General features: G+C 33.8%; 2 protein-coding genes across 6 annotated transcripts; one reads left to right on the top strand and one right to left on the bottom strand.

Annotated features, from left to right (window-relative positions):
• Nucleotides 1-496: 496 nt before the first annotated feature.
• Nucleotides 497-21,461, bottom strand: LOC124223985 (oxysterol-binding protein-related protein 9). 5 transcript variants are annotated; one of them, XM_069137859.1, is made up of 14 exons: nt 21,445-21,461; nt 20,895-21,140; nt 12,912-13,127; nt 10,966-11,196; nt 10,787-10,862; nt 10,638-10,727; nt 9,198-9,315; nt 8,643-8,797; nt 7,287-7,316; nt 7,054-7,216; nt 5,429-5,703; nt 4,956-5,350; nt 4,603-4,830; nt 497-2,151 (listed from the first exon to the last, which is right to left on the bottom strand). In XM_069137859.1, the coding sequence occupies exons 2-14, from the start codon at nt 21,000-21,002 to the stop codon at nt 2,059-2,061; spliced, it is 2,178 nt and encodes a 725-aa protein (XP_068993960.1). In that variant the 5' UTR covers nt 21,003-21,140; nt 21,445-21,461; the 3' UTR covers nt 497-2,058. The 5 variants fall into 5 exon arrangements, with proteins under 5 accessions (XP_068993960.1, XP_046492405.1, XP_046492404.1 ...); XM_046636449.2 differs by lacking the exon at nt 21,445-21,461 and adding an exon at nt 21,287-21,401; XM_046636448.2 differs by lacking the exon at nt 21,445-21,461 and adding an exon at nt 21,315-21,387 and having other exon boundaries at nt 20,895-21,032.
• LOC124223989 (very long chain fatty acid elongase AAEL008004) lies at nt 14,545-17,259 on the top strand. Its single transcript, XM_046636457.2, has 4 exons — nt 14,545-14,734; nt 14,864-15,135; nt 15,941-16,243; nt 17,028-17,259. Exons 1-4 carry the CDS (start codon nt 14,689-14,691, stop codon nt 17,190-17,192), a joined length of 786 nt encoding a protein of 261 aa, XP_046492413.1. The 5' UTR covers nt 14,545-14,688; the 3' UTR covers nt 17,193-17,259.
• Nucleotides 21,462-21,828: the final 367 nt, after the last annotated feature.

Raw genomic sequence — 21,828 nt, 5'->3', positions numbered from 1 at the left:
GATTTGCCCGTATACCCTCAAAATTTTAAGTAAATTGCAAAAAACTATAAAAATCGCCAAAAATTAGCAGTTATGGTGAGAAAAAAATGTATAAAACTATAGACCAAGTATGATTTTTATGCATTTTTGGTCCGCTAAACACGACTCTGAAGTTTATTCAACCATAAGCCTTTTAAAATTTAAGTGGGCCGGTGTTATTAAAAAACTTTACATTTGTTTTTAGTAATCTCTATCAGTCACACTAGTCAGTGAATGATCACTTTTCGAATATTTGAAGTCACTTTGTCTCATCAAGGAGGCCGCTATGAGCCCAACGAAAAATATGTTTCTAATTAATTTTGCGATAAAATATTCAAAATCAATTGGCACTTCTTGGTTGAGAACTGCAGGAGATATAGATTTGAAAGATTAAGTTCACCGGTTCTCGACGAATACCATCAGCTCAGGAAAAAGGGAAAGAAACCAGATTCTGGGTAACAAAAAATGTCAACGCAGATTATAAAATAATCTATGAATATTCGTATGATACATACGTACGGATATACTTATATGTATATGTACATTACAATAATATTGTACTAAATTAATTACACATGCCTTAAGATAAAACGTACGTAGTTTAACTGTTATACAACAGTTCAATGTTGCATAAACCTGCTAACTGTTATAACCAAAGAAAGCACCGCGTAGGGCTCAAATGAAGTCTATGTTATATTTATGATAGCAAACTTAATGATCTTCTGCAGTACAATTAATGTGTTGAATTTCAATAATGGTATTATAAGCTCTACAATATTTGAATAGAACAAATATTACAGTGGTACATTACTCTTTTTACTCTTGTATAGCTTTATTTATTTCGCCCTACTTCAATTAGACATGAATTATTGCATAATAAACACAAAAACGCCTGATTACTCGACACAAAATCAAAGATATCTCTGATTCACGTTTCAAACGTACACACAAATATTAACAGTGACTCACAAGGCATTGGTACACGTTTCTGAAGTACACCTTAAAATAAATAACGTCTTACGTCCTGTTACACGTGCAATGAACACAGGAAAATTATTTGAGAATCCGCAGAATCTTGATTATTAATTTTGTACCCTATAGCGAATTCCACTTGCAATAAAGTGCGCACTCGGTATGATTTCTCTGGTTTTCTCGTTTCTCACACCAATTGACATTCACGGAATTTGTACTCGGTCTGCACTTTTTCTAAGCCAAAGTCGCCATTAAAAATGTGTACCAAAGCCTTGTTCAAAGTTGGTGCATACCTCCCTTCAAATATTTTCATTATATGACATCTTACTTCTTAGTGATCGTAGGATACAATTCCTACTTTCAAAAATTATGTAATTGAAGCGATTGGCCATCTTATTGAAAAAACTATACATAGTATCCAAACCGAGGCAGGCTGTTTGGCCGGAAGAAGCTTATTCAGTCGCTGAAAGTTTCGTTTGAACAATTATGAAACGTAAAACCCCATTCTTCCGCCACCAAGGGTATAATAAAAAAAAATTAGTTCTCTTGCTATTACAATTAATCAATCGAAATTTCCAAACCGGAATGACCTTTTCAATCTACACATAACATTAACACGTTGCTTTGAGATCACTAAATAACTTTTGGTTTGGAAACTACAAAATACTTAGCATGGCATTGTTTAAAAGACAATCATGACACTTTAGGCGTGATCAGTATACATATTTGCATTATATTCCATCTACTCCGTCTTCTTGAGCTGCTAACAATAAGTCTGAATTAGCCCTCAAGTAATCCATGTCTTAAACTGTATTTCAAATACGAGCACCTAATTTACCTTGTTAATTATTGTGCTTTTCAAAATATATCTAATCATTTCAATCATGTCTGTTTTCTTCTTTCATTCGATAAACTATATAGCAAGGCATTTTAATTCTATCCCTTCAATTTACACATACTACAACGGTCATTTGAGACCTTAGGCATCACATCTTACGACATCATCGTCAAATTGAAAATCTATAATTAATATTGTTTTCTAAATTTTGTGAAGCATCTTCGGGTCCCTTACGCATCGTTGGTTTCCTTTGTAGTGACAGGCAGTCTGTCCGAAAGTGGTGATACATATGCCCAACCTCCATCCTTAGTTTCCTTAAAAAGCTGTTCCACAAAGTAATAAACACCTGAGTAAATCTGAGTCGAGAATTCTTATTAACAGATTGAGACTTAGGCATAGTCTCCAATGACCTGCATTTTGTCTCTTTACCCCCTTCATTTTGAACTTGGGGATAAATTGTTTTCAAGAATGGTTTTCTGATATGCCTTGAGAAAGATGGGACTGTATTTTAAGGGAGTTCAAACCATACGAGAATTAAGGTTCAGTTTTTGCTAAAATTTGGCAATTCAATAGATTTATATAATTCAATCACCAGATTAAAATTTTGTATTGATTAATCGATTATAAGCAACTATGTCTTCGCTCATTTTACACCTATGCTTATGGAGGAATGGACGAGAATTGAAGTTATCAATTAAATTAGTAATGAAGTGACATTGAAATTGCACTGACATTTTTTTAGGTAGTAGAAGCAAGTCTAATAATAATTCATAAAGGTATTTCAGAATTATTGACCACTTCCATGATATTGAAAAAAATTATTTGAAATAATGTATCCAGCTGTGCAGGCCATGATATGTTGTGACATGGCAACAGCGCATGACATGCGTAAAACACGAAATTACTGTATTAGAGTTACTTTTTGCTTATACATTAAAAAAGTGGACACCATGCACGACAGATCTTGGAAGTATATAGAATGAGTATACAAAGCTTTCACCTTAATAGGACGCGACATTGCCAAATTCTGAAAAACTTAATACGCTTAATATGCTAGGCAGACACGCAGCTCAAGCGAATTTTGTCTAGCTACGTAATGCCGTTAAAACTTCCTTAATCCTTACTTGACACACTGGGGTACAATCCCATATGAAATCTATGTAATTCCAGAGAAGTGTGTCAAGTAAGGGTTAAGTGAAATAAAGCCATAATTTTTCCTCTTTCCATCACTTATGAAATTTATCATTTATATGTATAGTATATGTATAAGTCAATCCACGTCAAACCAAACGAAATCGACCAAAAATTTTCATCGATCTTTTCAATTGCTGTGAATTTTTTTTAACTACTAACGATGTTCTTTATAAACAGTAGCCTTTATGAACTTTTTTGCTTTCGAATATCTTTTTGTAATTAATCCCGATTTTGAAATAGACTGTATATAATACATGTAATATACAGCCGCATACACAATGTAATATACAGGCTATTTCGAAATCAGAATTAATTGCAAAAAGATATTCGAAAGCAAAAAAGTTCCTAACGACTACTGTTTATAAAGAAGATCGTTAGTAGATATCACATATTATAACTATTATAAAAACGACCATTTTCTTCCAATCCAGTTATGACCTATCATATAATATCGAGACGAAGAATAACCATAATGATACTGTATAATATAAATATAATCATCTAGTTACAACATTTATATAAATTTAGAATAAATAGTAGTTTAGATGTAAGTTTGATATAGTATTAAGAATTCGTATCGTGTAGTTATATTATACAAAGAGTTTAATAAACAATTCAAACCAATCTGTTGGATTTCAATAAACATTATTTCCATTTTATGTGTGCTTGGTATAAGATTGATCCACGCCGCTTGCCAAATAACTCGATTGTCGGCGCGCGCGCGCGCCTCCGCTCGATTATTAATATTTAAAAAATACTCTCCGTTAATTCTCCAATTTGAAACTCACCTATCTGATAGTAAATTGATCAAGGAATACGCCTATATTTTTTTTTTGGAATTTTACAGCGCGGTTTCGATGATAAAAATCGTGTTTGAAAATTAACTGTTTATAATAATCCTCAATTGTTGCTATTATAAAATTTGTAGCAGCATGAAATAGAAGCCCAATTCCAGCTCTTTCGAATGAGCCCATGAACGAGTTGATCAGACAAATAGAACCTGAGATACGAAGATTTGAAGGAGAGCGTGTGTGGCGGTTTTTCGCATTTTGGGCAATTTTCAACCTGGAATAACTTTTCAAATAATAAAGGTAAAAAAAAAAAAAAAAAAAAATTGTTCGTTGAATTTATTTCACCCATATAATCCGTTAAAAAAAATTCACAACAATCGAAAAGATCAATCGAAAAAAGGTGTTCGGTTTTACGTGGACTGACTCATATGTATCACACTATAGGGACATTTATTCACCATCAATTAAATCACCATTTTTCGTACCCTTTCAGATATTGCTCTAAGTATTACTTGACAGTAGTTTCTGAATTATTTTCAGACTTGTAAAAATGTTGTTTTCACTTAACTTGTAATGCAATAGGTCTTATATTTTCATTTTTACTGCAAAGACTGTTTCGAGGAAAATAAAATTGAAACGAATTCTTATGCACTCACATCTTATGACTTTAAGTTTTATATAATCTACAAGGATATGTAAGAAACATATGGAAATATCAACATAGTTATCAACTTTTTTTTCTGTGTGAATTGACCGTGGCATGAATATGAATCACGTGAAAGAATTTACCTTAGTCTGCCAGGGAACATTACTTTCCTTCCGTAGGCGAGCTTCGTCTCTTTGTCGTTGTTCGATCGAACACTTAGCAGCAGTAGCTCGATCCATATCATTTAATCTGAGTCCTGCAGTTACCTCGCGCCATACTTTTCTCGATTCGCATTCTTCTTGTTCGCTAACAGGTATCACTCTTTTTTTTTCAGCCTTCAGTTCTCTCACGTCCGCAAAGAGCTCTGTTTTCTGTTTTTTTTTTTTTTTTTTTTTTTTATTATTCCACAAGGAGGAAAAACGTTTTTAGAAACGGGCAACAAAAGTAATGAGATTTTGCTCTATTAATGTTCTCTGCATAACAGCTGAGCGCTTACCCCGTCAGACCATTTCAACTCCATAGTCCCACTCCACTCGCCATTGATAACGAGGAAAGGTTTTTTGTCGGCTGGCTGAAAGACCTGGCAAGTAACGCGATTGCGTTTTCCGCCATAGAAGGGTTTAGTAAGGAAATCAATGGTCGCATGATATCCAGTTTGGGCACAGGTTATTGTAACTGCACCTCCCAATTCAATCCATGGAACAGTAAGAATAGATCTTCCGTATCCATTAGGGAAAGTAAGAACATACTCTTCGCCGTGTTCTAGAACGCTGACCCATCCTTTACCAACGTTGTGCACACCGATGCTAAGGCCCAAAAATTTACTCTTGGTCCAAACATGGGCACTGAAGCTAATTTTCTTGGCGTAATGTTCAGCATAAAAAGCACTGACTGAAATTCAATTAGAGTAAGTTATTTTAGATATAAAAACTGTACAGATGTTCGACAGTTTCGTTAAACAAATTTTACCCGGAGGATGATGAGAAACTTGTTCAGAAACGAAGGTTAGTTGATTTTCTCGGCACCAAGGTACCGGCCCATCATTTACAGTATTAGTACTGGCCTTTGAAAGTGTGTCTGATTCAGTATCCTTTGGAAGGTCCCAATGACATCGAAACACTTCACCAAGGATCGGGTTGTACGGTTTTTTAGCAACTCCTGATTTACGTCCTGCATGGAAGCTGCAGAGATACCATCGTACCGTTTGCACCATTCTCTCTCTTGGAGTGGGCATGTCTGCTATGCTAAAACGCATGAATTCCATTGACAAGATCTATTGGCCATTCATCTGCAGGATTGATACTAAGAAGAAGTGATTCTTTCTACTTGAAGAATTGACTTAAAACTCATGATTTAATACAAACGAGTTGCACTACTTTGTTACTTGTGAAGCAACAAAAAAAGAAAACTAGGTAATTAGGTGAGAATTGCCAAGTGGATCTCAAAGTAACTGGGCATGTTTAGATTAAATTTATTTCGAGTACAGGAAACTATTAATTTTTCCTAATTAGAAAGTTTGTGTGGATCTAGAAACAATGGCATGATAATTGTATTTATAATCATGTCTGATCTAGCTTTTTTTCCGCGACAAAATTTAAACAATTCCCAGTGTGAGGTCCCAACTGAAAATTGGACCTGAAAATCCCTGGCGTTTTCAAGTTTTTCAGGGTGGCCACTCAAATTGGATTTGAAAGTCCTCTAACTTTTCCTGATCGAAATCTCAAACTTCTTGCTTTGACATATTCCATTTGCAACACTTCCACTGTATTTTAAAAAATATTGGAATTAGGTTGATCAAAAATAAAAAACTGAAGGTTGTAAATACCAGTAAATGGGGAATGTAGACCTTATCCATACATACTCACATCGTCATTAATATCATCATTATCAAATTTAGGAATTTAGGATGAAGGATAATCGAGAGAGTACAACAAGTGAAATAAGAATTAACAAAATAATCGAGTGAGCATAGCGGAAAAAATTATCAGCTATTTTAAAATATTAGTAACAGTTGAAAAATTTAGAGATCCAATTGAACATCATATTTCGAGGAATTTCGAGGAATTTCTTGGAATAACTGCAAGTATTTACTGAAATTCCCTGACACTTCAAAATTTTGTAGCTCTTCCAGACGAGTAGTCACCCTATTTTTTATACTTCAGAATCTGATTGTTTCTACATTATAATCAATAGAAATTCGAAACCGATAGATAAAAAAGTAAAGTTGTGCAAATATGACACCTTTGCATGTCGGGATCGAATTTTTAACGAATACATGTGACATTCTTCAAACTGCAGGTTTTTTTCGTCACTTTAAGAAAAGCACAATTGTTTAGAAAGATTAATTATTCTATTGTTTTGTATTCGTCATGAAAAATTAATGAGAGTACGTTTGATTTTTCCTTGAACTTCTTTCTCAAAAAAATTCTTTTAATAATTTAAGTCATGTACAGAAATAGCATAGTAGTAATTCTGTGCAAAAAACAAAGTAATTTGCTACAAGCCTTGTCTTTCAGCGTTATTTGTGGACTCCAAGTTTTGTATAAAAATGAAATTTATCATAAACAGAAATTATTCAAAAGCAAAATACGTACCTAACAAAGAAATCTGGATGTGCAAAATAGTCGGCATACATTTCTAAGAGCGACCGGCGCTCCAAAATAAATGTGGGCAGAGCAACTTTGGTTAAATCCATACCAATCTTTACTTGCGACAACAAGTGTGCAACCACGGAACCGTGACTTTCCATTGAATCCACTGTTAAATATCATGTTAAGTAGTAAGAATAATACATCAGTAGCATTGACGCATAAATCAAAGCACTTACCTTCTGGCTCACTTTCTTCATCATACAGAGCTGCAAAAAAAAAAGTAAAGTCTTTGGAGGACGTGTGATAGTTTTATTGAGACACAGAGTTGACATGCACTGTGGACTCTGAGAATCTATTACTCGAGAACGAGGCAAAACGCTATCTTAAATTTAATCCTCAAGCTTTAATGTACTGCAAAGTGCATACCACATTTTTTTCAGATTTGTGGGACATGGAGATCTGTGTTCAAAAAAATCTTCGAAAAATGAGTTGTCAAATAAACCAATGGAAACTCAACTTTTGTCAACTTTCACCTCTTTTTTTTTTTTATAAACCTACAAGATTTTCTACACAATGTTTAAAAAAAAATTTGCTCACATATTAATGGTTAGCGACATGTCAATATGTCAATAAAACCTTGATAAATTTCTAATTGCAAATATCTTAATGTAATTTGCAATATTGGGTTTATGCTTTCATGAAAAATTGCCAAGTATCCTATGACTTATCTGCTTCATGTAGATTGGCCCTTATACTTTTGGCCATGTTGAAATCGAATTATTCAAAAAATCAAAAACCTCGTTCAAACTTGTCAATACTTGAATCATCTATAATATCGTAGAAATTGCTTGGTTTTTATTCTCTAACATGTCGTACATCTGGAAGCATAGGTGTGAGAACCAGTAGTGCCATAATAAAGAGTCTCGATTCAGGATTTATATCCATGAGCAGTATTAAAGTTTTTTTTCCCCAAAACTAAGCAATACACGTTTCTTTAATTATTTGACGAGGTGCAAAATACTTCGATGGATACGTGAATTTTTTGTTTATAGTCTATTCATACACGGTATTTATTCTACAAAATTAATGTGCAAGGACCATAGCGCCTCTACAACTTGGGTTTCGCAAAATGTTTCGAGTGTTGTTTCTCCAGATAGAGGAAGTTGGTGAGTCAAAAATAAATCCTTTTTCATTATTTTATTACGAGATAGTCGCACATAGAGGATTTATCAAATTAATGTATTTGCAGACTATGAAGATTTGCCCATGAATTCAAGAAAAATAAATACTAAAATTTTAAATAAGATCTTAAATGTCAATTTCTGATCTTCAATCACTTTAAAACTATTAAGAATCTAGTATATTCGTTCGATTGCTCTTTGAAATGACTCATTGTGTACAGAAAACTATTCTCTAGAATCGTGAAAATACACTTTTTACTTAATGCCGTTGGTGTCATTGTTTGTCAATTTTTCGAGAATACCCTGCTATTAATTTTGTTATACAAAAAGTGACTATATTGCATTGGTTACGGGGGGGGAAGAAATCTGTTCATGTAATTCGATGAAAAATAATACCGATTTTTGACTCACCGACCCCTTTAAGGTGGCATAAACTTCCATCAACCTTCAACTCACCATCGTAGTCCAAGGATCCATCACCTTTTGTGGGGGGTGGAGGAGGCTGTTTTCGGTTATCGCCTGAACTGCTTTCTTGTGTTTGTTGTAATCTATCATTTACTCGCCGTCTGTTGGATGATTTGGCGGTTAAGTATGTAAAATCCAAATTAAATAAAACACTTGTCGATAATAACAAATTTTTGTTGTGTCAATTTTTCTTGCAACATGCTTGCATCACTCGAATGGCACTCAGTGTGAAAAAAGGAACGAGTGCTTCTATTTGTGGTCTGCTAATGTTGTATTACTGACATAGTAGTTGAGCGATCAATTTGGGTTAGTTTAAGAATATAACTGAAAAATGTCTTGTCAATCTGTAATTAAAAGTATTGAAACTGACCATATAATATAATGTTACGTTTGTTTCATGTGTAACTTCCATAAGATTTCAATATAGTAGATGTAAGTGCGTCATGATAAAATAACAATACTTTGTCGAATTTGAACATTCGAGGCATTACTGATACTTACAGAGGCAAATGATTGTGCGCCGAAGACGGGGATGAAATAATATCTTCTGTTGCATCAAAGTAATCATCATCTTCGTCTGATGATGAGTACGAAAATTCTGGGACTAGAAGGTTCATAGCTAAAATAAAAACAAAAACAATGTGTTAGTATTATACAGAAATTACATTAACCCAATTACAAAACCGTGAAATATGAATTTGAATGTTTATGATTTGTCTGGCAAGAATCTATGAAAAGTATTGTTGATTTAATAAGTCTGAAAGCATGTTTTCATCCATGAATCATATAACAATTTGGATGTTACAGAATAACACTTGCTCATATGTATATTGATTCGAACCTGTAATAGTTTTTCCAACATTTTACCATCATAGTATACATGTTTTTTCAAAATTTGATCAATTTCTGTAGCAAGCGGCATTTTATTAGCTACGAATGGTTGAATGCTAGACGAAAATCAAGCATAATACGAGTATAGCATTCCCTGAAGGGTATCAAGCTCATCATCGGTCAGTAAGAAATATTATCAACTGAGAGTGTAACTGAAATTGATTTTTATACCGAGAATATTTCTACCAACCGTACCCTACACGCCACCTGCAGAAAGCCAGCGCCAACACACGCATTAGTTTTCGTTCGCAGCATTTGTCTGGCTACGCTCAGCTCAAGTAAAAGTTGTACATGTGTTGTGACTCAGGGGGTGGTGTGTAGGGTGCGATTTGTATTAATATTCTCGGTATAAACATATATCTCATTAACATAGAAGATTAGAGAACCGCGAAATCAAGTAAAGAAAGTCTCAGCAACTAATGATTTTAGAAATAAAATACACTTGTTCAGTTTTAATAATTCAACAATCGTACTGTTTGCCCAATTTTAGTGAATTAGGGTTCATTTCGATTGTGAATTAATTTTTAATGACGTGAACATGTTATTTAATAAATTATAACTTTATAATTACAGTCGATAATTATTGTACTTAAAACGTTGGTGTAAATAACTACCGAACTGAAGATGAGATCTATTACAGGCATTCTGCCAAGAATTCATTTATAAATAAAACAGTCAATTTAATTGAACGAACCATACATTTTTGGCATTTAAGAAATGATGTAATAATATAATTGCTCCGTATATTGATAATCTGTGTTATTTTTTATGAATTAAAATTTGCGGGTTAGACATTTTTTTTTTTATGTTAGAGAAATTTAATCGTACTATTTATATTCAACCTGACTGAGTTTCATTATGCATTTTGAGTTAAATTAAAATTAAAGTAATAGATAATCTTTTTTCAGAAACAATTTTACTTGGGACAATTATATTGCGGTAATATTTTAACAGATTCACACCCAAAATAATTCATGAAATTAAGAGTCATGCTGAGATTCTTGATGAGTTGAAAAGGCAAAATAGCAGAACAGTGAATTTCGAACTTACCATTTGGCAAGATTGGTACTCGTGGCTCAACACATTCAGAGCCTAACTCAATACCAGCCTGTACAGTGGCTTCGGGATTTCCTGCTGGAACTAGAAAAATTGAAATCTGTTATCAGTACTAAAACAGAAAATTGGAAAGAGATACTTACCATGTGTGAGCGTAGGCAAAATGTGGACAGGTTCGGCAGGACCTCGGTATATCCCATTCACTGGTATGGCTGTATTCTGAATAAATGTTTAGTGAATAAATACGATCAAAACTGAGCCCTGTCATTTCTGTATTGTCGTAAATTGAGATTTGGGAGAAACTTCGCAGAATTTCATATACCTTTGCAATTTGTAATTGAACAATGGTGTGCTTTACTGAATTCAGCATAGCATTCGCTTGAGTTAAAACTGCAGCATAAACTTCTTGCTTTTCATCTACTCCTTCCGCAGAGTTATGTATTTTTCCTTCGATCAACTTAATCTGATCAATCAACAACTGAAGATAAGCATCTGCTTCTGCAACTTTGCGATCAAAGTCCTGCTTAGGCGGTGGCTTCAAGGGATCCCAACGCTGTAAGCAAGTGTACGTATTTTTAATTGTTGTTTATATTTTGATTTTTATACATAGTCCTTAAGTATAGCAACGAATCAAGTCATTTATTAACTTCACTACTATTGCAATTTCGTAGATTCTATTCCATTTCTTTATTTCTGCACCAAATGAAATAAAGAAATAAAGAAATGGCATGAATTCTACGAATTTACTATTGCAATTTCGTAGAATCTGTTCCGTTTCTTTATTTCTGTGTCAAATGAAAATGTGTTGGAGTGATTTTGTTCAGAATTGTGTTTAAAATGGGGCTGTTAAACCCTTTTTTGCATTTGAGATACACGGACTTCAGTCTCCAAGGGGGTACCCTGTTCGATTTCGATGTTGGCGTACATTTTGAACAAAAACACTACATTACATTTTCATTTGTGGTTCATTTGAAGTAATTCAATGTTTTTGGGTATTTCAGGTGAATATTTACTTCTGAAAGCATGTGTATTAAGTATTTTTGAGGTCAAGGAATCCAATTATGACCATAAACAGTTATTTTTCCTTACATTAATACAGTTTTGAGCCCTCGAATTTGATGAATTTTTGATTATTTTCTCAAATGGTGTTACGGAACAAACTATCATCTTCTTTTTTTGGGATGAATTTTTCTTTTCATAAACACTGAATAATAATATCTTTGAGACCAAATACACGATTTCAAGAATTACCGAGTCAATGTGATTTATATTTTTTACAGTATAACTATAGCTTATATCATGGTTGGTTAATGTCGCTAAAAACAAGGATGTGTGATACAAGCATGTTAACAAGGGCAGTACGGTCTCTTTACTCTCACATCGAGCCATCGTAGAGGTAATAGTAAAACTGAGAATTGATCAAAATTGCAGATGTAGTGGCTGAATTAGAGACGCCAAGATTCTATGTAGATAATGCATTAAAGAGATTCCATGAACGGGTGACATCAAAAATCACCAAAATGTTAAATAATTTTTGAGGCAGTGTGAACTGTACATACGAACTGTAGATAAGTGAAAAGACAAACACTCTAGCCAGCAGTTTTGGCTTTTTGTATATTGTTTTGATATTTATTTTTCTTTATTAGTGAGCAAACTCTCGTCTAAATTGACAATACACAAGTGCCTATTTTTATGAATCCGATTCCTCCAACGCGAAACTCTTGTAGCAAGTTACAAGAGATTCTCAGAGGAGTAAAATGACACTTTGTTACTAATTGGTGGTTGGCCCGAAAACGGGCTTTTTTACCCTAATCATTTATTGAGTAGTTTTGATTGCCACTGATCAGATTTTTCAAATATCTAATAAAATACCGTTTATTGTGTTTGAAATGGAATTTTAGAAAATAAAATCAGCGACATTCGATTGTTTTAACACATTAAAGAAGTTGTATTGCATGTAGATCTTTTATACAGTCCGCTTGCAAAATAGGTGAAGTGGCACTATTGGCAGAGTGCACTGTACATTGAAAACTGCCATGTAATACAGTCTCGAGTTTGGTATTTGTTCCTAATTATTATTCCAGTGATAAGTAATGCTGCTTGCAGGGGTCACTGGAATGAACTCTTGACCAGTATTGTATGATAATTACGGCGAAGCATATTGTTAGGACTTAATCTTTTAAAATTATCTACTTTTTTTTACATTCATTAAATATTTGTTTAAACACAATGTTTTCACACATATCTGAAATATATAAGAGACTGTACCGCATATGAGTGTCGGAGTATAGTGTCTTCTAGAGCTCTGACCCAACGCTCTCGTTCATCACCATCTCTTGTTTGGAAATGAAACGTTTTTGAATCATCTTTGGATGAGGAAGTTGTTATAGTGAAAGTACTGTCATCCTCGTCATCGATTCCAATCACAGCCCCTCGTAGTCTGACGCACCCACGTCGAGCACCTCGCATCATCTTCTCCTTGCTCTAAAAATAAAATTCAAATTCGCCGTCACAATATCGACATCATATCTTTATTTAATAAGTACCTAGAAAATGCTACCACCGGGTTCAAAGGTTGCCGATTGTTAATACCGCGTGACATCAATTAGAATACTATTATCATAATAAATACTGCTTTAGAAAATTTAGCATTTAATTTTGCACATTCGAAATATGAAACTGCAAATTCTATTCTTGGTGAGGTTTGAAATAATTGAAAATGAAGCATATAACACTTTGTACCATTATTATTTGTGGATATAACAATGAATACAAACTATGTTTTAGGGATGCAAATATTTTATGAAGTTTGCAAAGGATTCTTTCCTCAAAACTGCACAGGGGTATCTGTTTTGCTTCGGAAGCTATCAAGCGGATTTTTGATTGCCAACTGAGCATTGGCCACACTATCTTATGTATGTAAATAAATAAATGTTCTGCAACCAATGCACTCTCACTCAAGGTTGAATTTTGCAATATTAATGTAACAAAGCGTGTGCAAAAAGTAATGCTATTTTATAACTTGGGAGTGATCCAAAGCGCAATAAACCATAAACTAGGATGCATGTAAAGTAAAACGCACTTATTTAGCAACCACAAACCCTTCGGAGTATTATTAAAGTTATAAAATAGGGATTCTGGTCAATGTTTCGTTATAGCATTACAGCGTGGCAAAACTTTTGCTGAAATAAAATTCCCTGACTTTTCAAATAAAAAATGTCAGTATTCCCTGACGTTTGGCGGGTTTCACAATCAACGATGCACTAAATTGTGTACCAGGGAGTGAAAACATAGAAATGGAATGATATTGTTTCCGGCTCAACTGAATTCATAAAACGTAGTTGAAGCTTCTAAATGATTGAGTAAAAAAGAATAGAGAAAAGTAGTATAATATAATTCTCTGACTATTCATGGTCTGTTACTACCCAGAACAACCTAACAAATTTGAATCGCGTATTCTACATACGTGTGAAGCCAATGACTCGTAGAAAATAATAGAACAAATACTTAATTAATAGGTATTCGAAATGTTAATTTTACGTCCGATACAATTTGCCAACTGTTTCCGATCCAAAAGGAATATAACTGAGATTGTGGAAATCACGGAATTGCATACTTGTGAATTGAACGATTATTCATATAAACAAGTGCAGCATATTTGTTAATTCCAAAGATGGTTTCTGAAACTCATCTACTTAAAAGTGGTTGCGTGCTCCTTGCATGATTATAGAGAATACGAAAAAAGCATTTTAGATTCAAAGGTTTGAAGGTGAATAAATATATACCAACTCATTCAAGTGTACGGATGTTACATATCATTAGAATAGAATGACGTACATTATAATGATACAGGTAAAGAAGGGGGGCATTTGCGAAGGCATATATGAAGCAACGTCTTGGGATTGATTAGGTTTACGTATTGTTCATTCATTATGATTGGATCGTAGCATGGAAAAGATTTCATACTTTATTGTTGCATGTAGTCCTTACAGTAAGATAAATAAATTTCATTGGTTAGTTGGCTGGGTTAAAACAATTCACAATTATGGGGCTAGCAGAGACATATTACTACTACAATGACAAAATAGCGGGTGAGTTGACTAAACTTCTTATAATACTAAATCAGTGATATTCAAAAGGCTTTTTACATGTATATATAATAACAAATTTAACATTTGCAATAAATATATCAGTTCGAAATGGGGTTCAATTGATTTCAGATTCTCGGACCAACGACTGGTGGTTGATATCAACACCTTTGCCTGTGATGATAATAATAGCAAGTTATCTCTACTTTGTGTTATCCTGTGGACCACGCTACATGCGAAATACGAAACCTTATTTTTTAAGAACATTCCTTACATGGTACAATATTTTTCAAATCATTTACAACACATGGATAATCTATAAATTAATAACTGCTGGATGGCTAACACATCTCACCGTGGGTTGCGAGCCCATAGATTATTCGCTGGATCCAATGGCTGTACAAGTAAGATAGGATCCGAATCAAATCTGTGTATTCATATGTCCGAGTTAAATTTCATGAACGAAGTATGTAATTCCAAATTCGTCAGACGTGAATCATGACTAACGATCTTCCGAACTGATATTATTTGATCCCAAATATTCATGTAGAAAGATTTATTGTTTTAAATCTTTATATTCGAGGAAAAGTTTATGAGGTTGAAGTTAGTATCATTCATCTAACGATGCAAGTTTTATAAAAACCTTTATTTTCCAACATTAATTCCCAACTCTGACACCTGAGTCAGAGTTCAGACTGACCGTGATATTGAATGATCGAAACTCTGAATGTTTATCATTCCTGTTGGTCGAAATGTTGAACGGTCAAAACTCTGCACATTACCAACCTTTAGGTATGCCGTTAAGCGTTTATCAAACACGTGAAGGTTAGTTAAGATCAGAGTTTTGACCATTAGGAATTTTGACCTATTTGCGATTTCGACCATTCAGTTTCAATCATTTGGAATTTTTGTTCATTTGGATTTTCAACCTTTTGGATTTGTGATATTTGATGTAACGGTCAATGTGAACTGTGATAATTTGAAATTTTCACACGCAGCTGATTGGACTTGTTTGGAATTCAATAAACAGAAATAAATCTTGACTTACTTATATTCTGGAAACTCAAAAGCTTGAAAGTCATTGTAAAAATTGCAAAATAGCGATTCCTGTACCAAAGTTTCGTTACATTAATGGTGCCAACTTCAATTTTGTGAAAGTTTGGTGTGTCTGGGCATGTGCTCGATTATATCTTGACATTTCTCTTTTAGCAAGCAGAGGTAACCTGGTGGACCATGATTTTGAAAATAATTGATCTATCGGAAACAGCAGTGTTCGTTTTAAGGAAAAAAGATAGACAAATATCTTTTCTGCATCTTTATCATCATGTTACAACGGTGTTGATAATATGGATTTCAGTCAAGTACTTTGCAGGAGGCATGTGCACCTTTCCCATAATGGTGAACAGTATGGTTCATGTCATTATGTATACTTACTATATGTTGACAGCGAGAGGTCCAAGATTACGAAAAATCATGAGCTTTATCAAGCCCTACATTACCATTATTCAAATGGTGAGTTTACACCTTGGTTCGTAAGAGTTGAGAATTTATTACCAAAGTTACTTAAATCTGGAAATAAAATTTTCTGGCACTTGAAAATGTCTACAGGTATAATGGAGAAATAGATTTTTATTCGAAAACTGCCGAAGCTGTTGTGAAAATTTTTTTTTTCTTGCCACAATGTGAACTACAGAAAATTTTCATGACAAGGTTTCAAACAAAGAGAGTATTCTTAAAATTTTCAAGCCTAATGTTGTAGTACAGTATTCAAAAATATTACCATAAAACTTGAACTTGAAGCAATTAATACCGTGCAAGTTGTTTGGCAAATTTGGTTACAAATTACATTACGAATATTTATTAGTTTGTACTAGATTCGGGGAAAACTCTTGCGCACGGCACATGAAAATTTTGCAAAACAATTCGTATAGAATGAATGTCTCTATATTTTTGTTTAAACGATCTAAAATTCAAACATAACTGTTTGGAATGTTTGAAACCTTTGAAACTCTTTTCTGGGGAAATAATTTTTTTAAATATCAATGATTCAGATGTTCAAATTTACTTTCGGTTTTTCAGTGAAAGACTTCATGAAAAATTTTTGTCTCAAAGATAAATACAAAAAAAGAAAATTTTCCACAATTTTATTTCTCGATTCTAAGAGCCAACTCTTTTTTGAACAAAACTTTGCATCTGATCCAGGCAAAACTCAACTTCTGAGAAATATAGAGATAGAAAAATTGAATGTTGATCTAACTCTCTATGTTTTATAAACTAACAGTGGTTCTTTGCACAGATTCAATTTTGTGTACTACTGGTGCATGCCAGCCAAGCATTGTCATCTTCGTGCGATGTTTCAACAACAGCAGCGATGGTCTACATAATAAATCTCTTCATAAATCTTTTCTTATTTATTCATTTTTATAGAAAGAATTATACGTCGCAAAAAAAGACTGTTTGATCTAAAAAATGTATCAGCTTTTAATGTAAATTGAAAAAAAAATAATAATAATTATAATAATAAATTACGAACACTATATATTTTTAGGTTCTCAGGGCATAGCCTGGGGATACCCATTTCGCCTGAGACGATGTTTAGTTTTTCCTAGTTCATTTTCTCATATTCCACTGTAATAGTGATTTGTCGATTTCTATTCAAAATGAAAAAATGAGTTGATATCATGTTTTCGACGGGATTTCCATGATGTTGAAGTTCGTAACAAATTATACATTTCTAGTAAAACTCCTAACTTCAATCTAGTTACAATTAATGATAGCATAATTAATACTGCAAAAAATCATACAGTAAGTTTTCTTAAACGCGGAACGATTCCGCACTCGAGGCTGGCAACCGGAGTTACAGCTCATGTTCAGGTTGAGCATCGTACCCTGCAACGGCCATCACAAACCTTGCCCAAACAAATCATATGAGCTGTAACTCCGATTGCCTGCCTTGGGTGATGGATCGTTTCATGTTCAGCATAACTCACGGTATACATGATGATGTATAAAGGATATATTATCGATATTGTCATTAGAATTCATTTACTCATCTCTTAATTTGACTGAGCTTTTTTGTTCGAACGACTGTGAAAGACTAGAAATGTAATATTACCAATTGTGTTCAATCATTTCCCAATTATTTTGTATTCTAAAGAACAGCGCTTCTTCAGTTTTGAGCCTAGAGTTGCCACTAATTTTGGACTGTGAAATTTCCTGAATTTTCAAAATCCAATAATGAAACGTACAAGAGACTATTCGTTCTTTTTTTTTTAAAGTAACAAAAGAAACGAAAAAATGTAATCAATTGTTACGAATTAATTGTGATTTGTTTTGAAGTCTTGGAACTTTACCTGTTTGGAACGCTTAAGCAAAAACAAGTCGCGCATACACATATGCCAAGTGTTTTGCTAAAATTTTAATATTTGGTACTACATTAAAGTTTCGAGTTTCGAATTTTAGTTTTTCCAGAAATTCCACTCTATTCTCTAACTTTTCTACGACTTTTTCGAGATAGAACAAGTATCCCTGTCTATTCCACATTTTCTTTGTTGAGTGGCAATTCTGAATGTTCTTTTCAAGAGTTTTGGAAGAGATGGATTGATCTGCAAAACTACATGCTGAATCGTTAAGATGTCAATGCGTAATTTGCAAGGCAAAACTCGTGTAACTAAATTCTAATGCAATCGTAATCCTACTAAGGCATGATTGTCAGGAATTGTTTCAAAAAGACATTAATTTTCAACATTTATTTTACAGGGGTATGAGGAGATCGAGGTCAGATTTGTGCATACGGTGAGGAAGGGGTTTTACAAGGTTTCAGTTTTATTTTAATGAATAATATCAATTGACAACGGACTAATTATTAACACGAAAAAGGTATTCATCCGTAGTGTGGTCCAGCAGCGTGCATCGAATTTCAAAATCTATTAGTCCGATTGACTTGAAATTTGGATAGATCTTTGATTATGAGATTTTCTATAGTATGTTCGGATATTTTGTTAAAATTTTAAAAGTCGAAGAAATGGTGACCCATTGATAAAAATAATTTCGATTTTCAGTGATAAAAAAAATCTTAATCTTTGGTTGCCAACGACACTTCTTAAAATCATCCAGTCATACAAAAGAAAATGTTATAATCAATGATCTGTCCAATTTCAAGTGAATCGGTTGAATAGATTTTGGGATTTGATCTATACCATTGGCTCACACGACAACCGAATACTGTGTTTGTTATAAACAATAAGTTTGTTATCAATTGATATTATTCAAGTAAACAAAAACTGAAACTTCAAAAAACACTTTGCTAGCTGTGAGTAAAAGTTCGATCTTGTCCTTCTAATACCCACGTAAAAAAATCAAAAAGCTTTGTTGCAACAAATCCTTATGATATTACCTTGATAATTCTGCCATGTGAATGATTTTTTTCCCCATTGAACGGAAAAGCACCTCAATTTTTAATATCATATCATAACAACCAGTGACAGGAAGTTTACCGATTGTCTACTAATAAAAAAAATTTGTTCGATTCTTCAAAGTCTCATTTAGCTAATTGAATCATCAGAAATAAATTATGAGTAAGCTTCAAATCATTATGAAGCTTGATAAAATTTGGTGCATTTATTCTTAATGATTTGACGTTTACTTGGACTTTATTTCGGAGGATTTCAATTTACATTGCAAATCACTTGCAGAAGTCTCAATAATCGTCAATCAACAAAAACTTTTCTTCTTGTGCTTGAGTTGAGTTGATTATTTTTTTCATTTGTCATACATGAAAACAATGGAAAAATATAAACATTCGCCCCAAAGTTTGCTTTTATAGACTTGGAAGAAATAATGACGATTTTATAGTATTGATAGCACGAGTCTACGCGGATTTTGTGAAAATCGACCGCAGTATCAAAAAAACGACAATTATCAAACTCTAATAATTAATAACAAATGAGGGAGACCGGGTCTCACGGCAGTTATTTATTGGATTCTCCATGATGAATAAGTAATATCGTGCAAGTCGAATGAAAATCGAACTGTGCTATCAACCGCACTGATCTAATGAACGCACAGAGTGCTCGAGCCCTGTTTCGGTCCTGGCTGAGAGCCTCTGGGCTGCTAGCGCTTGCTGCTAGTTTCAACCACATTTTGGTGTCTGGGATTCGCGTATGTCATTTTTATAGATTAAATGATACTAGACACAGAAAAATTACTATTTGTCAAAAAAGTTCGATTTTACCGCCAAGAGAATGCTATTTCAAAATTAAAGAAAATCTATGATTTTAATCATTCAGCTGATAGAAATCATAATTTATTTACTTTTTGAAATAGCATTCTCTTAGCCGCAAAAGCAAACTTTTTCAACAGATAGTAATTTTCCTCTGTTCAGTATCACTCAATGTATAATAATCGCGTATACAAATTCCAGGCACAAAATCTGTGTAGAGTAACATAATTTAATTTGGCTAGATACTGAACATAAAATACTGTTGTTTTCTGATTAATTATATTTGTGTTTGAGTTGCTGAGGATAAAAAAATTCAAGAGATTTTTGTTTTCTCATAAATAGGCTTTCTTGAAGTTGGAGATGTATATGACCTAAACAGATCGATGCGTTACAGAAATTGGAAGCGTCCTAATGATGATGTCAGCGAATATGATGTATAAGAGTCGATATAGAAGACGGCAGATAAAGCAATTTTGTCAAGCTTTGTAAAATATACCCAAGATTGATCTCAACCTACAACGTATTCAACGTCTACTCAATTAAATTGAAGATATGTACGTGAGGGCACAAGTTTGTTAGCTGCACCTGAACTTTTCATTAATATATAAAAAGCATAGAATACGAATGTATTAAAAATGACATTAGTTTGCATACATATATAAACGTTAAAAACAACAAGCCATTTAGAAAAATGTGTGTGTGTGCAAAATATCGTGAACTTTTTAACAGCGATATAAAGCAATAACCGCAGATTTGTCAACCACAAAGCTGTATGTGCGTAGGGAAATAGTAATACACGTTCCAATCGTACATATACTTATTAGCTACTTGACGAAAAAATGGGTGTAACCTGTCATTGTTGTGTCGTTGGGTTAATACTGCTGATGTACAAGCTTCGGAATGACATTAATTCTCGGTTTATTAGGCAAAATAAATACTCGCCGTATAATAAGACAGAAGACCGGCATTGTCGTCGAGTACAAACCACCGATACTGCCATCCATTTACAACGTTGGTCCACTTGCTGAGCGAACCCTCCATCGTCGACATGTTTGTGAGGCTGCTATGTGCCCGCCTGCCCTATGATCCCGGAAAAAACAGGTGGGATCGAGGTCCAAAATTTTGGTGATTTTTGAACAAACTTGCAATCCAATTCCAAATCTGCCGCTATGTAAGCGCTAGTGTTGCCTTTAGGGACAAAGTTGGGACAAATTTAACATATCGTTCATGCGTTTTCTTTAACTACGTTCAATTATAATTGCTACGTTTGATTATAATGTTTCCACGTGCATCAAGCATTTCTAGAGTGCTTTAAAGCAAATACTGTCACTAACACAAGCTGCCTTGATAATCGTCTGCTACCTTAAAAGCCATAACCACATTTACGAATAGAACCTGATCTCTATATTACGGAACGAGTCTATTGCACGGTCTATTGTCTAGCACCTATGAGTATGTAGATCAGTAATATTCGATGTGTTTTATATACCACCTTTCAGAAACGAAAAAACTGAAGGACTTATATGATTGGTCAATATTTGAAAATCTACTAATCGGCACCTTCTTCCAGACCACCATTCTTAATGTCTTATCTTTCCGGCTAACTTGTTTTCGATCTAAAACAAAATGCAAGGTCGATCTATACGAATTTTGTGACGACTGACGCCGCAGCCGACCCTTAAGCTAGATTTTCACGTGCAGCAAACAGTTGAACGCAACATACTGTGATTAGTCCTTTGACCTAAATCACCATTTGGTGACGTTTCACGCTTGGTGATGTGGTGGATTGACCAATCAGAGCATGCTGTGTTCAGTTGTTTGCTGCACGTGAAACTCCAGCCTTATATAACTTGATGGTCTATGTGTGCGTTCCAAT

This window comes from Neodiprion pinetum, chromosome 7, assembly GCF_021155775.2.
Source record: "Neodiprion pinetum isolate iyNeoPine1 chromosome 7, iyNeoPine1.2, whole genome shotgun sequence".
NCBI lineage: Eukaryota > Metazoa > Arthropoda > Insecta > Hymenoptera > Diprionidae > Neodiprion > Neodiprion pinetum.
Note: the sequence above shows the minus strand (reverse complement) of the source record. Positions and strands in the feature narration are given on the sequence as shown.

Excerpts from the sequence above, each read along its gene's own strand:
- LOC124223989 (XM_046636457.2), top strand. The coding sequence starts at position 14,689 with ATGGGGCTAGCAGAGACATATTACTACTACAATGACAAAATAGCGG. Across the intron at positions 14,735-14,863 it reads CTACAATGACAAAATAGCGG|ATTCTCGGACCAACGACTGG; the intron begins GTGAGTTGACTA and ends AATTGATTTCAG. Across the intron at positions 16,244-17,027 it reads ACATTACCATTATTCAAATG|ATTCAATTTTGTGTACTACT; the intron begins GTGAGTTTACAC and ends TTCTTTGCACAG.
- LOC124223985 (XM_046636448.2), bottom strand. Across the intron at positions 8,798-9,197 it reads GCGCACAATCATTTGCCTCT|ACGGCGAGTAAATGATAGAT; the intron begins GTAAGTATCAGT and ends ATCATCCAACAG. Across the intron at positions 5,351-5,428 it reads AGTTTCTCATCATCCTCCGG|TCAGTGCTTTTTATGCTGAA; the intron begins GTAAAATTTGTT and ends ATTGAATTTCAG.